Genomic DNA, 26,262 nt, shown 5'->3' on the forward strand with positions numbered 1-26,262 from the left:
CTTTTTTAGGTAATTTGTTATGTTTTCCTGTCTACTGAAGAATCATGGAAATAACATTGCTTTTTCTAGGAAACTTGATTGGAGGAGACTCTGAAATGAAACAACCCTGTTTTCACCCCTGCTGAAGTGTCTGGACCTGCAAAGAGCTGCCCTAAAGAGAGAAACTGGGACATACCCAGGCACTAAGTGATGGTGCACTGTGTTAGGTGTATGGTTAATGCTGGTGAGCCCTGGCAGGATTCAGCAATATATGGAGACCTGATGCTTCCCACAGATTGAGAGTAGGAATTCAATAACCAGAGAGCCTATTCTCTTTGTTGCTTTGATGCCTGAGTTGTTCCATCTCACTTATCCTTGGATCCCACATCATCTCCCAGAAGAACTTGATTACTGCCTATTATTTGTTAATTCATAGATCTATCTTTTTTTTTTTTGCCTACTGATTTATAGTCATTGCTCTCAATTTAATTTAGTAAAAAGTGTTTACTTTTCTTGAAATACCCTTCTTCAGAACTTAAGCAGTACAGAATTAGAGACCACAGAAAAAAGTAGAAGGAGAGTGAAAGAACTATAGTTGATTCAAAAATAAGGGTGCCTCTAGGACATGAAAATTTTAATGAGGCCATGTGCAGTGCCATAATGCTAATTCTTACATTTAATTGATTTATTAATTGTTGATTTCTATACAGTTTTTTTGTAACTTTAGTGGAATCAAGAAGGAATTACACCTATATAAATTTCTATATGAAGGAAGAACTTCAAAGAAAAGGTCTTTACATGAGTGGGTTTTCTTATGTATCTGTAATTATTTGTTTGAGGTCAGTGAAATTGCGACTTTTTAACATCATGTGTTACAGTAGCTGCTAACAAAAAGTTCTAATAAAAATACAGATGGCTTGGTTGCCATCTGCACTTCTTTTGAGATTCTGCAATGAATATGTGATTAACCTTCTGTCACCACTTTTAAAAATAAGTTCTCCTGCTATCACTAGCTTTCCTTGTACCTCCTCTTTGTCCCCTCACCTCTTCCCCTGCTTGGAAACCTCCAAACAAACCTGAAGTTTTTGTGGATAATCTTACTTGTCTGTATGCTTTAAGCATTTGTGGAGGATAAAGGAAAGTACATTGGAATTTTATGTTTCTGTACCTTTCACGTGACAAAAAGCAGACTCCCCAAATGGCTGGGTTTGAAAGACTGGGACAGATAATTAATTCATAAGTGGGTGCTGAAGTGGAAACTGTCAGGCCGCAGCTTTCCCAGCTTTCACTTAATCATTTGAAAGTTGTTTTCTGTTGTTTTCACTGACTCTAATCCCTTGGAGAGAATATAAAACTTGCACCATCCAGCATGGAATTCCTCTCCTTTAATGACCTGGGCTCTGTGTTGACTCACTTTCACTCGCTGTTGTCATTCTATGCAGGAAAAACCGTACCAGTGCTCGGAGTGTAACAAGGCTTTCAGTCAGAAGCGAGGCCTGGACGAGCACATGAGGACCCACACCGGGGAGAAGCCCTTCCAGTGTGATGTGAGTTCCTCTCCTCCTTTCCCCTTGTCTTCTCGGCCTCAGTGCAGCAGCAGGATTTAATTGCAGGGATATTGTGGCCTTGCACCTATTGGTTGTGGCGTAGTTACACTTCACATGGGTTTGAATTGCCCGAGGAATGAAAGGCCATTCAGGGAGTTTTATGTACCCTCTTTGCTTGCCAAGAGCCTTGCACACCCCTTCATTTTATGGTTTTGGATCCCATAAGAGTTATTTTCACCATTAGTAATGCAATTTGGATGTTACCATTTACAAATTCGTGCTGGTTGGGTTCCTGTATGAATTGTATGACAGGTTAATAGTTGGAGATTAGCTTGTGTAGGAAAAAGGATTTCATTTATTACATGGAATCTGAATGCTTCTGATGTTGAATGACATGAATATGAATTCAGAATTGCCTGTTTCTCGTGAAATCTGGTCTGATATTTTCAACATCTGCTCACAGCCTCTTTTTGTTGTTCAGTGAGGAAATCTGGGATGCTGTGCACGCTCGCAGCACTGAAATGCAGAGTATCCTGTGACAGTTCATAGATCACTGTCGGGTACCTTTTATGCAGCCTGCCCCCCTTGTATACACCATCTCTCAGCTTCTGGGAGGTAGGTGGGAAGGCTGAATGTGTAGAAACTGTTGGGGAATAATGTCTTTCAGAACTATCAAATGCCGAAATTGCTGCTCAAGGATTTAGAGAAAAGCATCAGAGTGGGTGTAGAATTAGTGTAGGTGTTTTGTTTTGTGATACTGACTCTTCATGAGGCAGTCACAAGGGGACTGCCAGCTCTCAGTTATATCCTAGATAGCTCAGTCTGAGCAGCTGTAAATTCGCTCAGAACTTCATATACTTAGATGCAAAATTAGAATAACAGCTTGGCAGGAAAGTTTCAAGGGTCTGTTAACTGTTCTGGTTTTTAATGAATGATCTGATGTCATTTCATTGAGAATAAAATATATTAATTTCACAAAAAAGTTCAGCTAAGATATTTTGCTGATGTCTACAAGTTAGGAGATTTGCTGTATTCTTTTGGGATAATCTCAGCCTGGCTCTGGATAGTACCTTGAGGATTTCTCTAACTCCAAATCATTGTCAATAACTTTTTCAGCTTTCAGATCGCTATACTGTTTATCAGCTCTTGGCTAGCTTGCAGGGTAAACGCAGTTTTTCCCACACTGTGGATCCAAGATTCACTGGTCTTGGATTCACAGTGTGCTTTGCAGACTGACTTGGTATGGTGGTTCTATTTTATCCTTTTTCCTTGCTTTAATTAAAAATAGGAGCTGTAGGAAAACATACTTCCCTGTTTCAGCTTTTCCTTCAGTTTTCGTCGTGAACTAAATAGAGCTGTACTTTCCCAAACCATAGCATTTCTAGCAACAGCTATAGTCTGTGCCTAGTCCTAGTCCTTCTCTGAGAATTTTTGGTTGCCTTCGGTTACTGGAGATATTTTTTTGTACTTCAAGTTTCTGCCTTGCTTCACCAAAATTACTCTTCAGAAGGAGCCTTCTGCTGGCTGCACACTGCAGAGACTGCTGACCTTTTGGGGTTTGGACATAAGAGCAGTCACCTCCACTGTTCATTCCTGCACTCCTCAGTCAGCCAGGTGCCCACTGTGCTCTGTTGCTTAATGAACACTTGGAGAGAGTTAAAATTGATGTTTTCAATTGTTACTCCTTATTTCACCTGGGCTCCTGTTCTGTGCATGCTGGGGACACAGTAAATGTCACCTGAAGCAGACCATTCCTCCAGAGCTCTCTTGCACATTGCATGATTCCAGATGTTTTAGCAGAAGTTACAGGAAAACCAGTAGTGGACAATTACAGAAAAATGTCCCTATGGGGGATGTTTATTGTGGGCTACCCGATAGGAAATTTCCTTTCTACACTCAAATATTTTCACCTACAATTTTTTATTCTGCTCAAGATAGCTGTAGGTGTTCACATTGTTTTTCTTACAATGACTTGAGTGATAATTTATGGCAACAACTTCCAGAAGTTCTTATCTCTGGAATACCACATACCAATTCTTTTAGTCTGTATTTTTGCTTTAAATAGATTTTTTTTTTCCAGAATCAGAAATAAAAGTCATGTCTTCTCTTCCTGTCTCACTCTCCTCTCTCTCAGACACATGGAACAGTCATTACAGTGCAGGATTGAGTTATATGTGAAACTAATCCTTGTACTCTGTTTGAGGAAGGCGCTACAGTTTATTTTTGTGTCTATTCTTGTGTCTTATCAGTCAGAAAAAGCATTTTCAGACCTTAATGTCTCAAAGCTCTCACATCCCACGGATAATAGTGGAAATTGAATATTACTGTTTTAAGATGGCAATTCTAGTACATGTCATCTAGGAAAGTGAAAATAACTGAAATGTGGAAATAGAAATGCAGTTTTTCATAGTAAATTAGATATCTATCTGTCCTCTCCAGACTGGCCTGTTTTTTACTGGAAGGCCAATTGAACTTCAGTTTCTCAGAGACAATGGATTATTTTTGAGGGCCAGAAAGGTCAAGTACTGCCTGTCCTGTTTTCTTTCCAGTACAGTATTTCCTTCCACTCTGCCTCTAGTTGACCTTACACTTACTTTCAAATGTCAGTCTTTTCCATCCTCCCTACTTGACCAAAACTTTGATCATTTTGAAGAGATTGATTAGAGTGCAAGTGCACATCAGCAAGAGTGGTTGTAAATCTATAAAATACCAGTCTTGCTTACAAAATTGATATACGAAGCAAACTCTTGAAAAGAAATACCCAAAACTTTTCTGCGTAAGCACAGCACAGGATGTGCCATATCTTGAATAATCCTGTGTGTTCCATGTTCTTTTTGAAGAAGGAAGGTAGCACCACATGCTAGAGCCTTGGAGGAACAGAAGGACACATTCTATTAGTTAACGAGCAGTATAAACGAAAAAGTGTACTTTGAGGCTGTGTTATAAGCTGTTTATTTTGGGAAAGCGAAGAGGTGTGTGTAAGATACACAGAACACACACGCATCTTGTATGTGTGTATATCCCTGACTGGCTTCCTGGCTCTCAAGAGACATGGAGTATTTACAAGTGTGTGGCACTTCCAGCACGCTGGGATATGTGGCTGTGATTAGATAAATGTTATGGGTTCCTTTTATGTGCTCTGTGGAGGAGAAACAGAAACTGGTGTTTGGCAAAAGCAGTGCTAAGAGCTGACCCATGGGTGCTGTAATTGGGGTTCACTGTCAGTAACAAAAGGGGGGTTGTTGCTTGGGTCTCAAAGAGGTGATTATTCAGTGAGGGAAAAGCTGGAGGGCTGCAGTTGCTGTATGAAGGTCCTCAGCATTACATCACGTCATAAAGTTAAAAATGTTCTATTGCAACAGCACACACAGTGTGGGGAGAAATTATTTTGGGTACAAAACTTGCCTCTGGCCATTGCCATTTTATGGTCGTTATATGGTTTTGCCTTAATTGGCATAAAGTACATATGCTGGAGGTCAAGATGATCTCCTTGGATAGTCAGCTCTTGTTGTCGTGGTTTCGAAAGGAATCAGTCATCATTCAGCATTTGCAGTAGTTCGATGCCAATACAAATTAAAAGCTTCGTTTTTCTAAAGCGGGATTGTCCTGGGTTCCTTGAGTTTTTTTCTGCGTGAAAGAGATACTGTCTGGAACGAACATGGAATTTTAAGAGTGCAAGCCTGTGGATGTTCATTCTTGTTTAATTATATGACTCTTGCCTATTTCATTTGTAAAATCAGCAGCTGCTTCCTTTACTTACTTTCTTCATTTCCTTGTGAAATTCGTGTTACAGTATTTCCTTGCGTGCTAGGTGAACGTGACAATAAAACTGCACAGTTTCTGTTGAGTTGGTGTCTTGCCTTAACTTTTAATTCTAACTTTTCTTTGCTGAGCTTGTTCTTAACCGTTCACGTTTCTCATTTTAACTTCAGTACAGGGATTTTTATAAAGCAATGGCTTTAGCATGGCAGAGTCCCTCATGCCTCTATCCATTTATTCAAATGGAAGAATGAACTGGACTGCTTGGAGTACAGTGGAGGAAGGAAAGCAGCACACCAGATAATAAAGCAAAGGAATTACACCTTCATTTGCCAGATGTCTTCCATTTTCTTGGCCAGGCAGAGAAAGGCTGGAACAATGAGGTTTCCTTTATATTTATAATTAACTTTTCTTGCATGTATTCATGCATTCTTGCATTCTTTCAGAACCTCTTTATTCTCACTCCTCCCTCCTTGTAACTGAGCAATTGGAACTCATTCTTTTGGAAGCTGCATGTGTCATTCTGGAGGTCAGGAAGAAAATAGTTCATTTGAACTGATGGATGCTCGTGATGTTTTGTCAATTTTTGCTGCATCCCAGATAGAACATAGCTTTAAAAAAACCTGAACAAACCAACACAACATTACCAGGACACCTCAAGGGGTTGGTGTTTTGAAGATTGGGTCTTTTTTAGACGGACAGCATCCTTGTGCCTGTGGTACCATTGCTAATGTACAACATTAAAAGATACCAGCCAGAGTAAAAATCTCTCAGGTGCTCTCTGATAGAAGGAGTTACTCTTCCAAAGACCAGCTCATTTATTAAGTACTGCAGGTATGTGTGGCTGTGGCCTCAGTGATGTAGCATAAGGAGTGCTATACATGCTTAAAATTCCAATACTTCGTTTGTCTTTGTCTTGTCCTCACTGCCTCAGGTTTGCGATCTGTCCTTCAGCCTGAAGAAGATGCTGATCCGACACAAGCTGACTCACAACCCCAACCGCCCCATGGCAGAGTGCCAGCTTTGCCACAAGAAGTTTACAAGAAATGACTACCTCAAAGTGCACATGGAAAATGTCCATGGAGAAACTGACAGCTAAATACAGCCTCTGTGAGAAGAGTGGATCCAAAGTGGTGCATTTGTACGTGTACAAACTCCAGACTTTCCACCTGGCCAGTAAGCACAGTCAGGAGAAACAACTGTAATGCCTACATGTGTTATTTTTCCCACTTCTGTTGAAAATATGCTAGTAGGAAAAAAAAAAAAACCAAAGACATTCACCTAGTTTAAAACAGCTTGAAAATAAAAATTGGAAGATACAAGAACTTCAGAAAAATTGTATCCTCATTTAAAAGAAAAGCTTTAAGCAAACTTGTCTTTGTTAATTACATTTTTAGAAACTTAGATCTCAGTAGCAGTGCCTGGAAATCCTGGACACTTGCAACTGAACTCTTGGCTGTCTGCAACTGTATTTCTGTATCTAATCTACAAGGCTTCATTAAAATTATTTAAGTTGAAACCACACAGAATTTGTCATTGTAATTGACTGCTGATTGTATCCAGGCTTGTTTTATTTATATCATAGTTCTGCATTCTGTTGTAACACAATTTTGTCTCATTTTATTTGTAGCTTTCTCATTACTGTATGAAACTCATTAAGTTGAATTGATTCTTGAGATGCCAGAAAGTGTGGGTAGAGAACTGTGGAAATCTATCAGCATTCAGTATTCCTGTATGAGACTGGGGAGGATTTATTTCTTCTGGGTACATGAAACAAGACTGAAGCGAAAATTTTGAGCAATTTAGTTTTAAGTGCTGTGTTCATACCCATCTCTGTGGCTGGCAAGGCAAGTGGAAAGACATCTGAACAGAGTGGCTTGAGCTGCAGCTAGAGTTGTTGAGTTTACATGTATGTGATTTCCTGGTGAATAGCTGATTCCCACAGTGTTTCTTCCTGCTGAATCAGACATCCTGGATTTCTTCATCCCACTTAACTACCTTTTTCTTTTTTTTCTTAATTCTGTTCATGAGCACTGGGAAAAATACTGCTTTAAAACCAAGTAACAATCAAATTCTTCTTGTTATCAGAGTGAGTTGTTTGCTGCAGAAGACTCTTCAAAAGAGTTCCCACAGGCCCTCTTGTACAGCCAGATAACCAAGAAATTCTTATCTACAAGGACAGTAAAACTGTAACTTCAGAGGGTGGTTGCACGTGGAATTCCTGAGTTATCAGCAGTTAATATTAAGGCTCTGGCATTACCAAACTGTTCAGATTCATTTTGGACCTGTCAGTGTTTTGCACAATGAACTGGGACATCTATATAGGGTTCCTGCAGATTTTGGAGAAGTGTAATTATGAATAATTCTCTTGTTTGTGACAACCTCCTATGTGTAAAAGCATCCTAAGCCTTCATGCCCTGTTTGGTTCCTGAGAGGTAGGTGAAACTTGGAGACTTTGCCAGTCCCATTCCACAAATCATTTGTTCATTTAAATCAAGTATGTTCTATGTGTAAGAAAATGTAGTAGAAATAAACATCATCAAGTTGAGTAGACAGTACTTCCTCTCCTTATTTTTAGAGATTTGTTACAATTTATCAGAACAGTTTATTTCTAGGTCCAGAAAACTTTAATTTACAAATAGCTATTTTAAAAAATAATATAATTTTAAGTGTTCAGTTAGCAAAAGCGACCAGTATCATGTACTAAGTTCTGTGATGGTTTTTTAGCTATATATTCTTAATTATCTCCAAGGAGAATTAGGTTGGTGAACTTTTTGACATGTCTAGGGTGGGTGACTTTGTTGTTGTTGTTTGCCTTTTTGACAGGAATTTAGTCATAGAAAAACCAAGATTACAAGTCTTTGTTTGTCAGCCTTTTATATTTTTCCTTCTTCCATTTGGTCAGTACAAACTCAGGCACAAAGAACAGCAGAGGGAAAATAAAAGACCAGAAAAAAAACCCCCAAAAAACCAAAAACCAAACACACAAACCTAAAGTGAAGGTTTTCTGAGGAGGTTTTGAGGGACAAGTCTGTTAAAATACGAAGAAGAAAATCCTTTTGGGGAGAAAAAGAGGATAATTTAACATATTTATATGTTTTGCATCGGATTTTTGCCAGAAATCTGTACTGCAAAGTTGCAACATGTTTAGGGTTAATACATGCTTTTGAGAAGAATACCTAGTTGGGAAAGTCAATAACTAGAGAGCAGAATGTCCTTTTTTTAAAATTATTTCGAGGTAAACTACAGCATATAAAGATTAATCATGCCATATTTAATCAGTAGCAGCACTTAAGCAGCTGAAGCTTTGATCTTGTTAGTGGTGTCAACAGAACAAGGGATTGGCTGGATCAGTGTGGGAATTCAGACCCTCCTGGGAAACACAAGAAGTAGGTGCAGGAGGTTGAGGCCCAGCTCCAGGTGAGCATCTCTTCCATCTTGTCCTCCAGGAACTTTCTCTTTGGGCTAAAGTGGCTTCAGACCTGAGCTCCTACAGAGCCAGCGCCTGGCTCGCCAGCTCCAGGTGTTTCCACGGCAAGAACTGCCCTGTTCTTTCCGTGGGGGCCTGAATTTCTCCCAGTCAGAGGTAATATGTTTCACATTACTGGATTAATGACCTGTGTAATTGATTTTATATGCAAGGCAGACTTACCGGTATACTACATATTTTTATTTGATCATAGCTTTCTTAAAGAAAAAAAAGGCACAAACCAAAACAAACAGGAAAAAAAAGCAAACCAGCAAACCCTTCTTCTTTGAGTAAAAATTAACATTGACAGTGTCCCACTTGGTATTACCTGGAAAAAATAGAGAATGTGCCCTTCACCTGATTTTGAGAAGTCAAAAATTGAAACCTGTTGCTCTAAAGGTAATTGTAAATTTTTTAGTGTTGTGTTTGTATGTTTGTCCATTAATCATCATTTATTAAAATACTGGCTTTTCTATGGTAACTTGTGCCTTGCAGAAGAATGTGAAAATCTAGAGATGTTCCTGAAACAATGTGTAGTCACTGCAGTTTTAGAAGGTTGTGATTTTTCCCCATGTTCTGTAATTTTCTGCAGATAGCATTCCATTTGTTCTCCTAATTTTTCCATTACAGTTGTCCCCTCTTGGAGAGAGCTCCATCTCTGGTGTTAGGAACAGCAGCACCCTCACTAGTTCCTTTTGCTTTTCGTTCTGATCAGCTGTGTGGCCTAAAGGTGGTAGAAATCATTAAGATGATAAATACCCGTTCATTTTCAATGTTAGAATTCTGATTTGTCTGTGTGACTGCGAAGGATTTCATGCTTTCTTTAATTTAAGCTATCAAGTCCTAAGTAGAAATCAGATAAAGGAGGGAATAGTGTAAGTTAATGTGTGCTGGGCATTTTATGTTGTTTTAGCTTGTACCTTTAATGCTCTGCATTTTTGTCATTAAGTACCAATGCTGTTATTCTTCCAAGACATCTGAGTATCTATTTATTTTAATTTTTCAGTTTAAAAGGTAGCATAACTCCCTCTGAAGCATCAGTTTGAGTGGAGGAGCTCAGTGTGCTGCTGTCAGTGTGTGATCAGGGTACAGTAAAATGTTTTCAGTTACGCACTCATTGGGAAGTATTGGGATTCTTTTCACAGTGAGATTTGAAATCTGCTTATTTGGGTTTTTTAGGCAAGTGTGAGCTCAGAATACAGTAGCAGTTACAGCTGCAAAGCTGTGTTCTTGCACACACTTGAATTCTGGCAGCTGATTTTTGTCTCCTCTACGTTCCGTGGCGCATAAGAAGATGGGGGAAATTTAAGTAATTTAAGTCACAGCTGAAAAGTTGTTACTGGTAAAGTTTCCTTGACCTGGAAAATTACTCATTGAACATTTCAACCTGGGATAGCCAGTCTTTTATTTAATAGTTACTGCCTATTTAGTCTATTTTATCCCCTGTCCCCTTCTCTTTGTAAGCTGTTACTGACTCTGTGCTATGCTGTGTGCAGGGGCAGACAGTGAACTGGCAAAGCTCAGTGTTTGTAAAGCATTTGCTGCTCACTTTCCCTGAACCCTGTTTGTTATGCTCAAGTAGCACGTCTTGGAGTTTGCTAACATCAGTTGCCTCTCACTTTACAGCAGCAGTGGGATCAGAGCTGGGCATGATATCCAAGCTGTCATCACCCTCCAGTGACAAGGGAAACGAGGGGGAAACACCCGCCCGTGTCACAAGTGCAGGAGAGACTTGATGGTCCATTTGTCTCCATGGTCTCCAGCTGAGGTAGGCAGGAAAATATTCCTGGATCTCCATCACTGTGCATGTCCTGGGCCTGGCCACCTCAGAAAAATCTAGATAGTAAGATGGAGAAAGAAAAACAAAGCCACTTAGTGTTTGACTCCTGGCATTACTGTGTAAGACCATGAGGTCTTTCTATCAACTAAGCCAAGGACACTTGGACTTGGGCATTATTATTCAGTTTAAGAAAGAGAAGAGTATTAAGAGTTGCCGCCTAAGTTTTTGAAATGGCGTGATCCCACAAGGCTTTCACAAAAAGGAATGCATGCGTATGCATAAACTGTTATATAGGTCAGCTATATAAAAGGCTAGAATGGAAAGGTGAGGTCACAGTTTCACAGGGCTCTGAAGCCTGAGTCAGTGCGTGCTCCTGGAAATCAGTAGAGTCTAACTAAATTTTGGAATTTGATTCCATTGTCTAGATTTTCGCTAGCAGGATGTCCTGATAAGCAGAAACTTGGTTCTGTGCAAATACAACCAGAAAATGTCCCAGTTTAAATTTGGTATTTCTTTTGTTCAAAAAAAATTAAGAGCAACGAGACAAAACTGTAAAACCTTTTATGGTTGTGTATAAATTTCCCATAAGCCATCTTGCATTGCTAACAGGTATGATCAGCTGTACTTCAAATATCAATGATCATGTGTTCATACCTTTAGCTGTAAAACCCCTGAAGTAATGGAAATGTCTCTGGGCATGTTTGTACAGCAGCAGCATCAGGCAGATGTAGCACACAGTGAACTGGGAATAACTGGTTGTCGATTTTCTCATTCCATTTGTTGCATGGTGAAGCAGCATGTTGTTGGCTGAACAATAATTGAAGAGAGTTTGTTTTCATTTTTTTTTTTTCTTTGAGAAGGGCATTCAGCAAAAAGGAACCAATAATAAAAGTTGTTTGGGGTTTGTGGTTTCAGGGGTTTTGTTGGTTATCCTCCTACAGGGAAAAAACTGTAAGCCCTTAAATCCACAAGTTCATTTCCAGTTTACCAGCTGTTCAAACAAAACTGTGAGGAGGTGCTACAACAGGTAACATTGCTGCTGGAGTAGAGACCTCCACTGCAGCATTAGCCAGGTTAACTCTTTGGTACTAATGCTGTGATCATTCTCTGTGTCATGTATCAGACTTTAAAATATTCTTCAACAACCTTGATCTGCCAAATTCAAGGTAAGTCATAAATCCACTGTTCAGGACAAGAAGCACCGAACGTGTTTAACAAAATGACATCTTGTTCTAAATGTTTTAAAGCATTCAAGTCCTTTTGTCTGGTGTATTCTGACTTTTTAACATAGGTCAGTTATACTGTGATAAAACTCAGAAGGTTTGGTCTCTACATTAGCTTCTACATCTGTATGCAATTTGCTCAGTTTTGTAGTAGGTAAAGTGGGGATTGAATCTGCTGAGATGAAATAATAAAAGCCCTTTGGGCATGGAAGAAAAAATCTGTGATTATAGATCTCACTTTGTTTCCTTCCTTTATCACTTAGAAAAAAATTAAAAACTTAGAATAATAAAACCATGGTTGAAAATAACTACTGAATCATATTCAGTCTAGAAAATGCAGGAGAAGGATCAATTATTAAATTGGGAGTACACTAATCTTTACAAGATGCACACTTTTTCTGTGCTCATGGGAGTTTGCTGTTTCTAACCAGGGCTAGTTGCTGCCTTTCCTTCTGGTATTAAGCACAGAGTAGCTTGTAGCTCAAGTCTTGCCAGGTGACACTGACAGCTTATGCAGAGGACATTTTCTACTGTTCGGCTTTTGCAGAAGGAGAAGGATGTTGTATTACTGGGTTATTCTGGGCAGAGGGTGCCAAGGCCTGATCTTTCCCATCCATCCTTACAATTTGAACAGCCTCGAGCCATGTATCTCTTGCTATATTTTTGTTTTCTAAACTCACTCTGTATTTCTGGGAGAAAATCCTGCAGTTTTGAGTAACCTGACCCAAAAGTCTTTCTCAAATGAGTGCAGTGGAAAGTTTCTTCTGCAGTGAGGGCAGTTGTTGGTAAGCCAAGCCAGTGAGGTTATCCTGTTCTAAACTATTTCCTCAGCCATGTCCAAAATACTTGTGTGGGATGACAGGGCTGGGCTTAGCTCTTCAATGTGGAAAATGACTCTGAGGTCAGTTCTCTTGGAGCTGCAAATGAGGCCAGGTGTACTAAACCCTGCAAACCAAAGCTTCTGTAAATTCTGCCCATGCCTCTACAGTGCAGCAAGGGATGGCTGGAAGCAGTGATTCTTCTCCTTGCTTTGATAGTTTTGATCAGCCTAGCAACTGCAGTAAGGTTTGAATGTGACCTTAGAGTTCAGATGAGAATTGGAGTAGAAAACAGCTGTGAAATCAATGATTTGAACTTTGTTTGTTTGTTTTTGTTTGTGTTCCCAGCAGCTAATCACTGGAGGGGTGGCAAAGGGGTTCAAAGTTAGCTGTTCTCAGTCAGAGGGATAAACTACTGATTGGTATGCAAGTTTAATGATTTCTTTTTCAACTTAATTAATAGCCCATCAGAAGAAAAGAAAAAGAAGAAGTTGGTTTTCTGTGGTATAAATTAGTGTATTTGCTTTGTACCAGAATGGTACCTTCCTGCTGTATATCGAAGTGGCACTATGAATTATTTACCCTTTCAACTGCAATTGTCTAATTTATGTTTTTTTAAATTGACAAGTCTTACAAAGAATCATCCTACTTAGAAATCGGGCTAACAGCTACTAGCCACGTGATTGCTCAGTATGCATGGTGAACAAGGTTATATTTTCTGATTTGTATTAAATGTTACAAGGCAAGATTTTTCCAGAAATAGAAAATTAATAGTCAGTTTTGGAGCCCTTAGTTGTGGTTGTAAATTGTTACTCTTGAGCATAGTACTGATCATGTGTCAAGTTATTAGTCAGGTGAATAAATTTATTAAACCTAAGAAAGCCTAACATGTGTGTGTTCCCTAGCAGACTTATTTCATAGTTGCTGGTAACTTCCCTTGTGAATATAAAAGCCCAGTCAGCAGCCAATCCTGTAATTACGAATTTCCTATGATTAACTGTGCTGTTTCCTAAATTAGAGTCTGGCAGTGTCTGCTCGGGATATGGGCTACTGTCATGTTGTCCATGTTAGCCACAGTTCACCTCTCTGTCATAGAGGATAAACACTTAAATGTTTTGCTTCAAAAGGTATTTTCAGAAATAGAAAAACAACTTCTGAATGCGCTTACTCTGAAAGAATCTGGAGCTGCATATTTGCTGCGTACTCAAAGTGGTAGTGGCATTTACCTTTGCTTTTTCTGAAAGCAGATTCTGGCTGGATAAACTGCTTTCACCATCTCTTTTTCTGCCTAGTGTTCCTCCTGCCATGTTTTGAGAAGACCCAGACATAAAGAACAATATTTTCTAGAAACCAAGCAAAATAGATCACAGATGAATCCTTGGGTCTGTGTTTCACTTCAGACTTACCTTAGGTGAATCCACAGCTGCTGTAGATTTTGGCAGTACATCCTCTGAGAAAATGAAAAATGTTTTCTTGTTCTCATCTTGTACTTGCTTAACTTTGCTTTGGGAAGTTGATTTATACTCAAGTAAGAAGAAGAAATTATTACAGTAAATACATGTGCCAGAATGTGGTTATGGCGTTCACTGTGTACAGTAGGCACAAGAAGCATATTTAAGTTCAAAAGTTTACATATGTAGCATGCATGCACATACACAGATCAAAACATGTACACAGTAGGGAAGAGTTGCTATGAATGTGAATTAAGTTTTTAATAATGACTGAACGAGGCAAATCATTTGGTCATTATAATTATCTGTGGAACCAAAGCCAGTTTAGGACAAATGAAGAGTTGCCTGAACCTGGTTAATAGGATTCATATTTTCACCATATGGCAAGGTTATGTTTTTAAGTAAAGGCAGTCAGGAGTCTAAATGCATTATGAATCCAGTTCCCCCTATCAAATGGTCAGATTCTTCTTAAACCACAGAATGAAGACAAACCCAACCACACATATTTCACAACAGCGCGCAAGGTTTTGAGGCTTCTTTTGATCTGCTGTCCTTATGTGTGTCTTCAGTTTACCTCTGTGTCTGCCCTCTTGTGGATTTTAAATGCATTAAATACTGTAGATTTATATTATCCCTGTTGCAAAGACTACAGGTCTTTGTGATGATCTGGTGACAAATCTGATTTGCATTGTCTAGAACAGAAAGGAGCGTCCGTGTTCTAGGATTCTTCTGCATTTCTTCTGAATGCTTTATTTGACTAAAAGAATTGTTCTGCCTACCTTCTGGTTTGGGAAGTTCTTTTGTTCTGTTTTTAAACCATATTTGTCAAGCATTTTTTTCCATTTCTCACCCCCTACTGTCGCACAATTGCTCTTCAAACCTGACTGTCTCAGGGAACCATGAATTGAAAGATCGTGACAAGGCGTATGAAATACCGCTGATGTATTCAAAGCTTTGGGAACTTTTCCTGAGGTCGTAAGATAGGCAGATCAGGGCCTTCTACAACAAAACACTTCGCCAATCCTGTCTATAATTTCTATCTAAAATATTGCTGTGTGTGCAACAGTAGTAAATTGCTTTAAAGCCAGAGGCCAGGGAACACTTCTGTGCTGAATGGATCCAGGAGGATTAGTGTACGTCAGCCTGCAAGGTAGAATATAGTAAATCATGCACAATGTTGTTAATGTTTTTAAGGCAATGCAGCTTTGAATTTTGCTAGAGAAATAGGAGGAAGATGTGGGTGGTGTTCATGGTGTGCAACAGAGAAACTCAGCTAATGTAAAATGAATGACCTATCAGACAGTGTTGTGTCAACACAAAATATTTTAGAGAGCCTCTTAGATTATATCTTATAAAAGATAACAGTAAAAGGACAAGGAAGGAGAAATGTGCACTATGGGGCCAAAGTCAGGAATTGAAAAATAAGTGTGAAAAGTGAATTCTTGAGCAGAAATTGGAAATAGTTGCTGGTTTCCTCTCACTGTCCAAGGTGCTGATGGCACCTGAGAGACAGAGACAAGCTCTGCACTACAAAAGTGGGGACCTGCCTTCTGGGACCAGTAAATCCCAGATTGAGGACAGATCTCTGAGGCAGGTTTTGTTCTGTTCTGCACAACAACATGGGATGAGGAGCTCTTAGAGCCTGTCCTACTGACAGTGCTGATACTGTGATAACCACAATGGAGTCATGGTTAGAGCCAGCACAGAAGCATGGTCAGCTGCATTTTGGCATGAATGTTCCCCTATATTAACAGTATTCCTCTGTGCTTGCATTTGAATACTTTGCATGATGTTCCAGAATTTTTTTTTCCATTTAATTTTGAGAAAGTAGTAAAAATATTCAAAGTCTATGGAAATTCATTTCTGGATAATTACTTTTGGCGTGTCATGTTGCTACCTCATGTAGACTTGGTTCCAAATCTCTGTAATTTTATTGGTTTTTCTGTGTTCATTTTGATGTTGCAGTATTGCAGCAGAGGCTTTAGAGGTCACTTTGGTGGAGGTGGAGTGAAACAACAGATAGAAACAGAGAGAGATAAAGGCACTGAAGTAAATTTATGCAATTTCTTTGGCAGAGATCACATAGACCACAACTCCTGGGCCCAGGAAGATGCTGTTAATCATGCTGTGACATATATTGAAATAAAATTTCAATACTTGTGTTTGATACTACTATTACTTGGCTGTACTGACCATTTACATCTCTGGATGTAAGGCAGGGATTGTGGAAGGGCAAGCCTAATTCCTTTTACTGTAATTGTGTTCATCACAGAATCCTCTGAAATGGACCTTGTGGCTCTGCGGAGATGGATTCTGAAAACAGGTGGATTCTGGAGGCTGAACATGAAGCTCTGAGAAAGGTGCCAGCACAAGATGCAGACAAAAAGAATCCTGGTGGCTGTCAAGGATAGAATGGAAATAACATTTGTTTAATTGCTGCTTTTTAAAAGCACATTCATCTGTACACATGAAAATGATCACAGCAATGTTAAATGGTATTTTGATAGTTAATCCTTTATTATAGTTACAGCCGTAAGTTTGTGTGCTACACAATACTGTCCTGCTGTTCTATGCTCTAGTAGGTATATGGAATTATTTATTCCCTGCCTAGCACATACATGTGTGTATGTGTTTGCTAAGACTCCACGGAAACATCTAAATGCGTGTTGGACTTCTGTGAAAGTCTATAGAGTGCACGTGCTTTTTAGAAAATAAGGCAGAGGCATTCAAATGCTTTGCTAAATAGGAAAGTAAGGATGTAAGAAACTGAAGGCTGTTTTTGATGTCCTTGCTAAATAATAACTTACTTTGTAAATATCTTGGGGGGTAAAGTGCTACTTATTCTGAATTAGTGAGAAAAACTTTTCCACATATTTTAATACTGACAAATTCCCTTATTCTGCCAACATGACATTCTCATTTTGCTGAAGAAAACTTAGCCTGTTGCTCTTTTTTGCATCTCAGCTTTCAGTTCTACTAAATCTTTCAGTCACTTCTCTTTGCATCTCTATTTTCAGCACATTTAGGTAATCTGTAGGGTTTTAAGTTGTTTTAGCTTGGGTCCATTGTGAGACATTAATACAGCCTTGACAAGGTCCATGGTGTGGAACGTTTTGGTCTCTAACACCAGTAAGAACAGATGGGGGAGCAGAGCCGTGTCTGACGTAAGACACGCAAAAATGTGGATCTCGCCAATTAATCATTGCACACTGCTGACAAATAAGTGACAGTAATTGATGCAGCCCTTTGAGAGACAATCTGGAACTACTGCAGCCTGGGAAAGCTCATTCATTTCTTTTCCTTTCCTGAGTTAGTGGTGAATAACTGCCCTTCCTTAATTGCTGCCTGGCGTTGCTTTATAGGGTGACAGTGTCAGTGACAAGCCAGGAAGTCAGAGTCTAGTTGGAGCATTATCTGGCTAAGTCTTGTCTGCACTCTGCTTCTGCAACTATTGATGTTTTCTTTTCAGTGTATTGGCTGCCAAAGGGCTTATGCACATACACCTAAAGTGCATTTGAGTACTTAGAAGTATTCTGTTAGGTTTTCTGCTTGACAGTCTAATTATCAAAACGTTTTCACTATTTATGTTACGCTCCTACTCTGGAGTGTCAGGATTTCTAAGATGCCCAGTAGATTCCAGCAGTAAAATCTGTGCACTCTGACTAGATCTGGTTTGCACTCCGTGCTTTGTTTTAGGTGAATTTATCTGGCTCAGAGTAAAGCCAGAAGGTCTTACGGCTGTAAGAAAATGTGTAACTGTTTTAACAGGCAGTATGCCAGACCAAGGCAACATATATTCAAACCACTGTCTGCTGCTAAGGTCCTGCTTGCAGAGTATTCCTTTTCTTGACAGCAGGGTAGGAAGTCCCGGCTCAGTCCGGAACACCAGAACAAAAAGAGGTTTCTGCTGAATTTTCTCTCCAGTAGGCAGTGGCTGCTTCCATCACATTGAGCAAACTTTTCTTCCAGAACAACAATTGCCTGCCTTGGTTATTACTGGAGTGAGGCCAAAATATTTCACTTCGATGCAATAATATTGTTACAGCAAAAAGAGCTGCTGAGCAAAACCTGCTAGGACTGTCATATTTGTGGGTAGGGCCACCTCCCACCCAGTTGTGATTTAGATCTGCTGCCATTTCCTTGTAATTACCGGGCTGGTTAAGATAGTATTCACATCCCCGTTACTCCTGAATATGTCCTCTGACTGTTTCCTTGTCTTGCTTTCTCACCTCTTTACTGCTGCAGAAGAACAGGTGTCCCCATCTGAGAAAAGGAGGGGGTAAATTGCTCCCACTTTCTGGACCTGGGAACTGGAGCACAAGGCAGTCAATTGCCCTGTTTGCCAATAGTCCAAATGTTTGGATCTTGCATTGAGTGGAACAAGAGCTGCAGAAATTTAGGGCCTCTGTGAACCAAGCTGGTTACATCTGATTTGCCCAAACCTCTGCAGTGATTCAGTGGCAGGACAGAATGGATATCTAAGTGTAGAAGTGAGGAGGGGAAAAGAGAAGAGCTGCTAATGGATCATGTGTTTCCTTTCACTAGAATCCCTTGCAGTGGCTCTGGCAATTTAGATCTGGCCAAGAACTGCACTTCCTCTGTGGCCACAAATGACAGATTTTTTTTTTCTTTCTTTCATTGGGCCATATTTGCTTTCTGAACACAAATTGCCTCTTTAGAGCCTGAGTTGTTTCCTCATAGCACTCTCGTTGCTCTGGTATTGCAGTGGTGTTGCTGGAATAACTGGTGAGAGTGTGCCAGCAGCAGACAGCAAGAATGTTCTTCTGCTCTAGCAGAAACAGTTAAAACGTGGGGCTTTGCAGGGTGGGGTGTATAAACTTAGGGGAGGATATCTCAGAGTCTAGGAGTATGGCAAATGAGATGCAGAATGAACTCACACTTTGATCTAAGTTGAGGTGTTTTTTCATGTGAAATAGAGGAAAATGGAGTTCCAGCTGTTGCAAAAGTCCTGGCAAATGTCAGGAGTGTTTCCCTGGAAGATTTTACCATTGTGTTCTTAATTGTTGGAGTAGATTAGGTATGATACAAAATCTGTTTTCTTTCCCTCTTAGCTTTTTTACCCTCTTTGCCTTTTCCCTTCAGATTATTGTTGCTGTTACACATCACCTTCTCAACCCTTCCTTTCCTGGCCGTCTTTCTCTGGGTTTAGATCTCTCTCCAAGAAATCTGGAAAGATGCATTCATCTATTTGCAGAAGAGCAAAAGTGCAAAATGAGTGGTGTATTCCCTGCTGATTTCACAACTTGAACCAATATTTTTCCCAGTGTTTTTGCATCCTTTCTCCAGAGGCATCTGCCAGATCTTGATCCCTGCTCAAACTCTCATTGCAGTGGCTGTGCACTGCTGTGGATTTCTAGGATAAAATGTGACCTAGTAAAATGTGACTGCAAGTGGCAGAAGCAGGAATGGTTTTTTTGTTCTAACCTAAGTAATGATGCAGAGTTCAAGATCCGTAGAAAAGCCGTGTTCTGGTATGTTTGACACAATCTGTAATGTATTTTTAGCTTTGATGCAATGTAGCTGTTACTATTACCTGCAGTAAGATATACCTATTTTACTGAACTGCTCAATTACTGGGTTTTTTAGTCACATTTTTCTAACATTTTCAGAACTGCATGAACAGGGGCAGCCAGGATAGGCTGTTAGGTTCATTTGGAAGAGAACTTGAGACTGGCTGCTTGTGATTATGTGTCCAAGCAGAAACTGGGAACATAGATACTGGAATCCTTGGTTCCTTACTACATTTGTAGTTATCCAGTATTTCAATATTTCCAGAAGAAGCCAAATGAGACCCACAAGTATTGGTGAGAGAAGGAGGCATTGTGTCAGATGAGAACGTGTCATATCCCTCTGGAATTGCTTCCCTGCTGCCCACTTTACCCAGTGAAGAGGAGCCCACTGTGTGGCCAATCTCTGTGGAAAATTTATTGAAGGTTAGTAAGGTTGTGGTTTCTTTTGAGTTGTTTTCTTAAAAAAAAAAAAAAAATCTTAATTCCCTATTACAGATACTTTATTGATTCTGTCTTGAGGTGGATTTTCCCTAAAGCATCCTCAGTTTGAGTAAATGGTGCTTTTCTGAGTGTCAGAGTTTGCATGTGAAGAGGGCATTGGGTGGATTTTTGTGCATGTTTTTCTATTTGGAACTATTTTCTATTTGTACTAAACACTGTAATAAAAAAAAATTGTTTTGAAAACCTTGTTTTCAGCTTGGAGTAGTGTTTGGGTGTCACATGTGTTGTCAACATTTTCTTGCCAGTTTGTACCTGAAACTGTGACTCCATGTAAAATGTGATTTTTTTTTTTTTTTTCTTGATATGATAATAGTTCATTAGTATGCTAAAAGATTGTCATTTGGAAAAATCTATTTGCTGAGACATTCGTGAAATGAAGCTTCACTGTCTAATTGAAAATGTTACTCTTAAGAATTGCAGTTTTATTTGATGTGTGCTCCGTGGTCTTCTGCTTGTTCTCTCTCACAGCCTGGGATGCTCTTTCACTTTATAGTGTAACTAGTTAGTGATTCCTAACCAGTGAGCTTAAAATTTAGATAAAAAGTTAAGAAAAATGAAGGCAAATACTCTTTTCATTTTGTGACTGATAAATGACGAAAGAAATAATGAATTGGCCCGGCCATGCTCTGAAGTCTGTGGCAAAGTTAGAATTTGAAACTCAATTCTGAGTCAGCTGTTAGATCAGACTCCCTGACTGGGAAGAGTTTCAGCTGCACAAAATGGGATTTTTCACATGGGATAGTTCGGATGTCACCTAACAAACCAAGTTCTCTTCTTGTTTTGACATGAACAACTGAGATTTGCTCTTTTGCTGGCAGACTTCATTAAGTGTGTGGCTTTTTTAATCACCAGGCAGTCACCCAAAATAGCCTACACATTGTTGGAGTGTCCTTATTGGTAGGAAGCACGGCCTGCTCTCTGATACTGGGCCATCCAAAAGAATGTAGTAAATTTTAATGTGATTGTAACTTAGCCAGCATTTACATAAAAGACAACAATGATCTTCTTGTTATGGAGATCATTAATGAAACATCAGCACTGGTCTGCAAATGTGCTGCTACCATGTTGTGATCCAGCTGAAAAAACAGCCTTGTGTAACTTGAGTATGTTGCATAACACAGGAAGTGGAAAAACAAACTAAATTTCCAATGGTTGTTTACATTTTAGCTAGATCCCAATGAAAAGTCTACAGTGAGTAGCTTTTTGAGTAATTTAACTTCTGTATCCTCTAAAGGAATATCTGGGAGGCTGAATATATTCTTTCTCGCCTGTTCAGGGCTGGTATTTGTGGTTGCATTTCTCAGTGTGTTAATCTGATGTTAGAAATCCAAACAACACTGCACTCCAGATAAGTCATGTGGCACCGTTTGTGTTTCTGAGTGGAGAAGGGGATGAGTGCTCTGCTCTGCGAGTTGAGGGTGATTCAAAATCCATCTTCCTTGTGCAGTCAGGCATGTAACTTGGAAATTTGCTTACCAGTTGGTATCTGGAAAGATAAAAGCAGTAAGTCACATGTTGTGATAGGCAAACTCATATTCCAGTCAATTCATGGGAACACAACCATTACAGGACTTACTTGATATTTTTTATCAAACTATAGTTTCAGTGCCAGTACATTCAAGACAAACTTCTTTCTCTTCAGTGGTGTTCTTCAGTTTTTATGTCACTGTAGAAAGGCAAAAGTTGCAAAACTCAGCAGGATTTCAGGAGGATGTGGCCAGTCAGGAAAGTCTGCAGCTATTTCTAAGTTCTGCTGTTTTCAAGTGCTAAATTCCTCTGAGGATTGTGAGTGATCGGATCCAAGTCTAAAATGTTTGTTAACAGTCTTCAAAGTCCTCCTCTGCTCTTTTTAAACTGAGGTCTCTTTAGGAAGCTTATCTTGTTAAAAAGTTTTTGAAGGTAAAAATTGAATTTAGAAAACTGAACTGCAAAATGAAACTGTCAGCTCTTGCTATGGATGTGTGCAAACTAATGTATGCATGGAGTTCAGGAGACTTATGTTGACTTTTTATTAGCAGGAGATATGTTTCTGTGACCCAGCAGAAGGGACACGGACATTGCGGACCCAAAAAAGATTGCTCAGCATCACCCAGCAGATTGATATTGCCCTACATGTGAATTATTGATGGATGGATCAGCCACACTCTGAATTGTACGTGGTGTTATTAGCTGAAGAGGAAGGGAGGGTGCTGTGCCGGCTTGTTTCAGTAAATAGTGTGGAGATGGAAACTTTAAATTTCTTACAAACTGAACAGAATTGCAGGGCACACAGTCGTTATGGTTTCTTGTGTTATCATTAAAATTAATGGCCATATCAGCTTCAGTGGAGATGTTTTTAGTTGGTGACCCTCCGGTGGGTGAGTGAGAGGTGCAGAGGATCTGTCTCCTTTCAGACATGGCTTGCCTTTGGGTATTTTGTGCCAGCAGGACCTCAGGGTAGATGATGAAAAAGCACTTGACAATGGATATAACTGCTGTATACCACAGGGCTAAAGTGACACTCTCAGCCTGTAAAATCTGCTCAAATAAACTATGTAGTATTAAATTTGCATTAAGTATTGTGGCTTATTTGATCAACAGAGCTCTCCCATCCCTCCCATCCCTGTCCCCCAAGCCACAGATGCAGCAGTGGCTTTTCAATTGACTGAGGACACCACATAAGTAATGGTTGCCTGGAGATTATTATTTGGATTTGGTTTAACTGTAGATTTGGCTATGTTTTTGTAATTATTTTTCCTTTATTTTATTTTCCCCATATGAGAATAATCTGCTTTCGATATATATTGTTACCCTTAGATTTAAAATATGTGACAGTATGCAAACTGTATTTCAAATGGTGCAGCACTGGCCAATTTCCAACCTGGGTTAGATTTATAGGATAACAATATATTGTATAATTTTGTGTCAGATTCTTGGAGTGACATTACACTTAGTTAATTTTCACACCACTACCACCCATCTTTCTATATATAAAACAAATGTTACAAAACTCAGCAAATAGGTGAAAGCTGCATGCTTCTTTTAAAGGGCTGATTGTTTCAGGGAAGATACTTGATCTAGAGATTTGCTGGGATTGACCCTATGTGTATGTGTGTGTTCCATTATCTTATTTGTCTTCTACATTTCAGTAAAGCCTGGAGGTCCTTGGCAGCTGAGCTTAGGGCTGCACACACACAGTAAGACAAGTGGTCTTCTCTGCAGTTGAAGGCGAAAGAAACAAGAGCTGGAAACCAAGAACAACTGTATAGAGCAGATCATGTGCTTGGTGAAGGTACATTCAATTCAAAACCATTCAAAAAATGGGGGTTTTTTTACCTTTATAACATACACATTATATGGACTGAGCATTGCCCTCTGGTTGTCCTATTTTGCAGAAGAGTGGCCTGGAATAAAAAAGTTGGTTAAGCTTGGATGGAATGTGCCACTGAGGAGAGAGAAAGGGAGGCAGGTGCATCACTTCCTTTATAATGTGTTTTGTGGTTGTCTATCCATGGGAAAGCTGGCTTTATAACCCAAGGCTCTGAAGCTCAAAGTAGCAAAGGAAGGACCCCTGAATTCTTTATGAACCTCTGCTCCTGACATTACAGCAACGGCAGTGTCTTAACAATCAGGATGGGACAATTTTCAGGGAAAAAAGAGACATTGGTTTTGTGCTGCACTTTCTGTTTCATTTATTCTTTGTGTGCTCCTCGCGTCATTCTCCTCATAGTTTTCTGTTTCCAAATCGGCGCAAGAAAAGTAAATATTAAATGATTGCTACAGTGGGAAGTAACACATTAGAAATCTAAAACAAAAAAAGACTGTGCGTGGTTTGTTTATCCTCTAATTAAAGGTAGATTTTTCTTTAAAAGACAGAAAAATCTTGTTTGTAAACTGCTAAATACCCTAAGTCCTGAAGTTCAGTGGGAATACTTTGGAAACAGCTATGATCTAGAACTCTGAATAATTTACCATGGCTGCTCGATTCTGTGATCTATCAAAGCCACGCTGCAGTAATTGAAGCTGAAGCTGCTCTGCCACTGGAACTGCATAAGACAATAGGGGTCAATGTATTTCAACAGAGAATAAGGGTTTGATCAAAGTTCTGTGCGTTATCAAAAGTAATTCCCTCTTGTAACAGGAGGTTGCCTGCTGATACACGTTTTTAACAGATACCAAAGCCTATTTTCTATTATTTTTGCAGGAGGATGTATGGCTGTTCAACAGCCCATCCTTTAGTAGAAGTAAGTTCAAAGAAATGTCGAGCAAATGTCGCTAATCCTTTTGAATTAGCGGTGCAAGTTCATGAGGTCACTTGTTACAGTGATGTAATATGCAGAAAACCTCTAATAACCGAACATGTGTTGCATGTAAAGCCAGAAGCAAAGTAAACTGGAACACTGACATGAGATTGAGCAGCGTGTATTCTGTATCCACATCAAAGCTCTCAAATGCCTTCCGCCCAGACAAGGACGTGGAGCTGGTAATGTCTCTTTCTGGCTGTAGCAGCAAACATCAGGCTCTTGGAATAGAACATACTCAGTTTGAGCCTCTGAAAGTGGATCCAGACTTGAGGAGATTTAGCATTAATGGCACCGCTGCAAATAACTGGTTGTAGTTAATGTTCTTGTTTACTTCCTTTATCAGATTTATTACACTTGTGCATCTGGTGATAGGCATTTAATGAAATCACGTTTCTAATACCGTTCAGAATTTTTCTGGTTCTTTCCTCCTGAATGGTATCAGAGGTTCCATGTGAGAATTCTGATGCCATTGCAATTATATTAAAATGCACAAAGTCATTCTACATTAGTTAACACTTCTAGAAATGAGCATGCTCTGAGTTTGTCATCTCTTCTCTTGAAGAAAGCAGAATGCCTGCTCACCGAGCCAGCTGCTTGATGACATTCACCCTGCTACATTTGCTGCCTGAGTTTCTTTGGAAGCCTGCGCTCATAGTTAGGACAAAAGTTACTGGAAAAGGAGTGCAAAGACCTCTTTAAAGTTTGCTCCGACTTGGAACAGCCATAAGGTGCACCTCAGTATTGTGTAGATAAACTAGAACTGATCCTTGGAGCAGCAGACCCCAGCTCTTGGCCTGAGTTAGCAATCCCACTGCTCAGACCTTAAACTGGGAAAGGGCTGTGCAGTCTCAGCTGCTGTGGTTTCCAGGTTTGAAGGTAGTTCAGTGTGTCATCACTTTGGGTGTTTGCTTTGGAGTCCATTCTGGAACATAAATCCCTCTGGGATTTTCTTGGAGCGGGGACAAAACATTATCCTCTCCTAGAAATGAAATGAGATTCCATGGACTGTCGGATAGGTCCGGTTGTCTGAGTGCCAGTGCAGCGCGGAATGACTGATTCATTGCTCGCCTGTGCTGGATGTAACTGTTTTATACTGCTGCAAAATGAGTGTAAAACCCATGGCTTACACCGGGAGGTGTTTAATTGCACCTCACTGCTGTATTTATGGCTCTGTCTAAGTTCCTGAGTTTAGTGGAGCTTCCGCTGCAAAGCAGCAGTGGAAATCCTTTGGGAATTTATGGCATATAGACGTGTAATGCCTGTTTTCTCAGATGCAACTGGCAGTTTAACTGAGGACCTGTGTATAATATTGTTTGCAATTTGATTTATTTTGACTATCAGCCATGGTGAGCTCTTATAAAATAATTCTGAACTAACTCAGGAAGTCAGTCTTTTGATATCCTCAAGACGTTAGTGTTGTTCTCTGTGCTTAGAAAGAACAGAGAGATAATTCTTCATGTTCACTGGAATCACTTTTTTTCAAGTGCAGGAAGAGCACAGTCCCTCCAGAATGGCTGAGCATTACTGTACATAGAACATGTGTTTGGAGAGCAGAGCATCAGCTGCCCCTAAGTACATCAGCTGGAATTAGGTGGCTGTGGAGTCAGTAAGATTAAAATTCAGAGGCAGATGCCAGCACTGGCATAGGATGATTTCTGGTCTTGGAGCCTTCATGCAAAGTGCACAATATTCCTCCCCTCTAATCGGAAGCAGATCCTCCCGCCCAGCTGTCCTCCTTACTCTTGCACATTCTTTCATTAGTAGTGTGGGCCAGGCAGTGAAAACTTCATTTCCCATAATATCTTGAAGGAAATCTGTGGGATTATCACCACCTGTTACCACTGTGCAGTACTCAGATGCTGCTCCGTGCTGCAAGGTGAGATAGAAAGTAAATGCAAACGTGAATGACAATTGCAGGAGC

General features: G+C 39.8%; 1 protein-coding gene across 4 annotated transcripts in view; it reads left to right on the forward strand.

Annotated features, from left to right (window-relative positions):
- PRDM5 (PR/SET domain 5) overlaps nt 1–26,262 on the forward strand; it is an 83,873-nt gene that overhangs the window by 53,482 nt on the left and 4,129 nt on the right. For 2 of the 4 annotated variants that reach the window (XM_042048610.1, XM_042048611.1), the window contains exons 15-16: nt 1,422–1,526; nt 6,220–7,833. In XM_042048610.1, coding sequence (XP_041904544.1) covers nt 1,422–1,526; nt 6,220–6,384 — 270 coding nt within the window. In that variant the 3' untranslated portion in view covers nt 6,385–7,833. Of the gene's footprint in view, nt 1–1,421; nt 1,527–6,219; nt 7,834–10,380; nt 10,523–11,851; nt 11,855–19,822; nt 19,981–22,073; nt 22,211–23,186; nt 23,330–23,432; nt 23,726–26,262 lie in introns of those variants that run through there. The other 2 variants (XR_006019561.1, XR_006019560.1) reach the window with 2 other exon arrangements.

The sequence above is a fragment of the Corvus kubaryi genome, unplaced genomic scaffold (genome assembly GCF_017639235.1).
Source record: "Corvus kubaryi isolate FWS band 111438036 unplaced genomic scaffold, C.kubaryi_AGA036_p1.0 67, whole genome shotgun sequence".
Classification (NCBI taxonomy): Eukaryota; Metazoa; Chordata; class Aves; order Passeriformes; family Corvidae; genus Corvus; species Corvus kubaryi.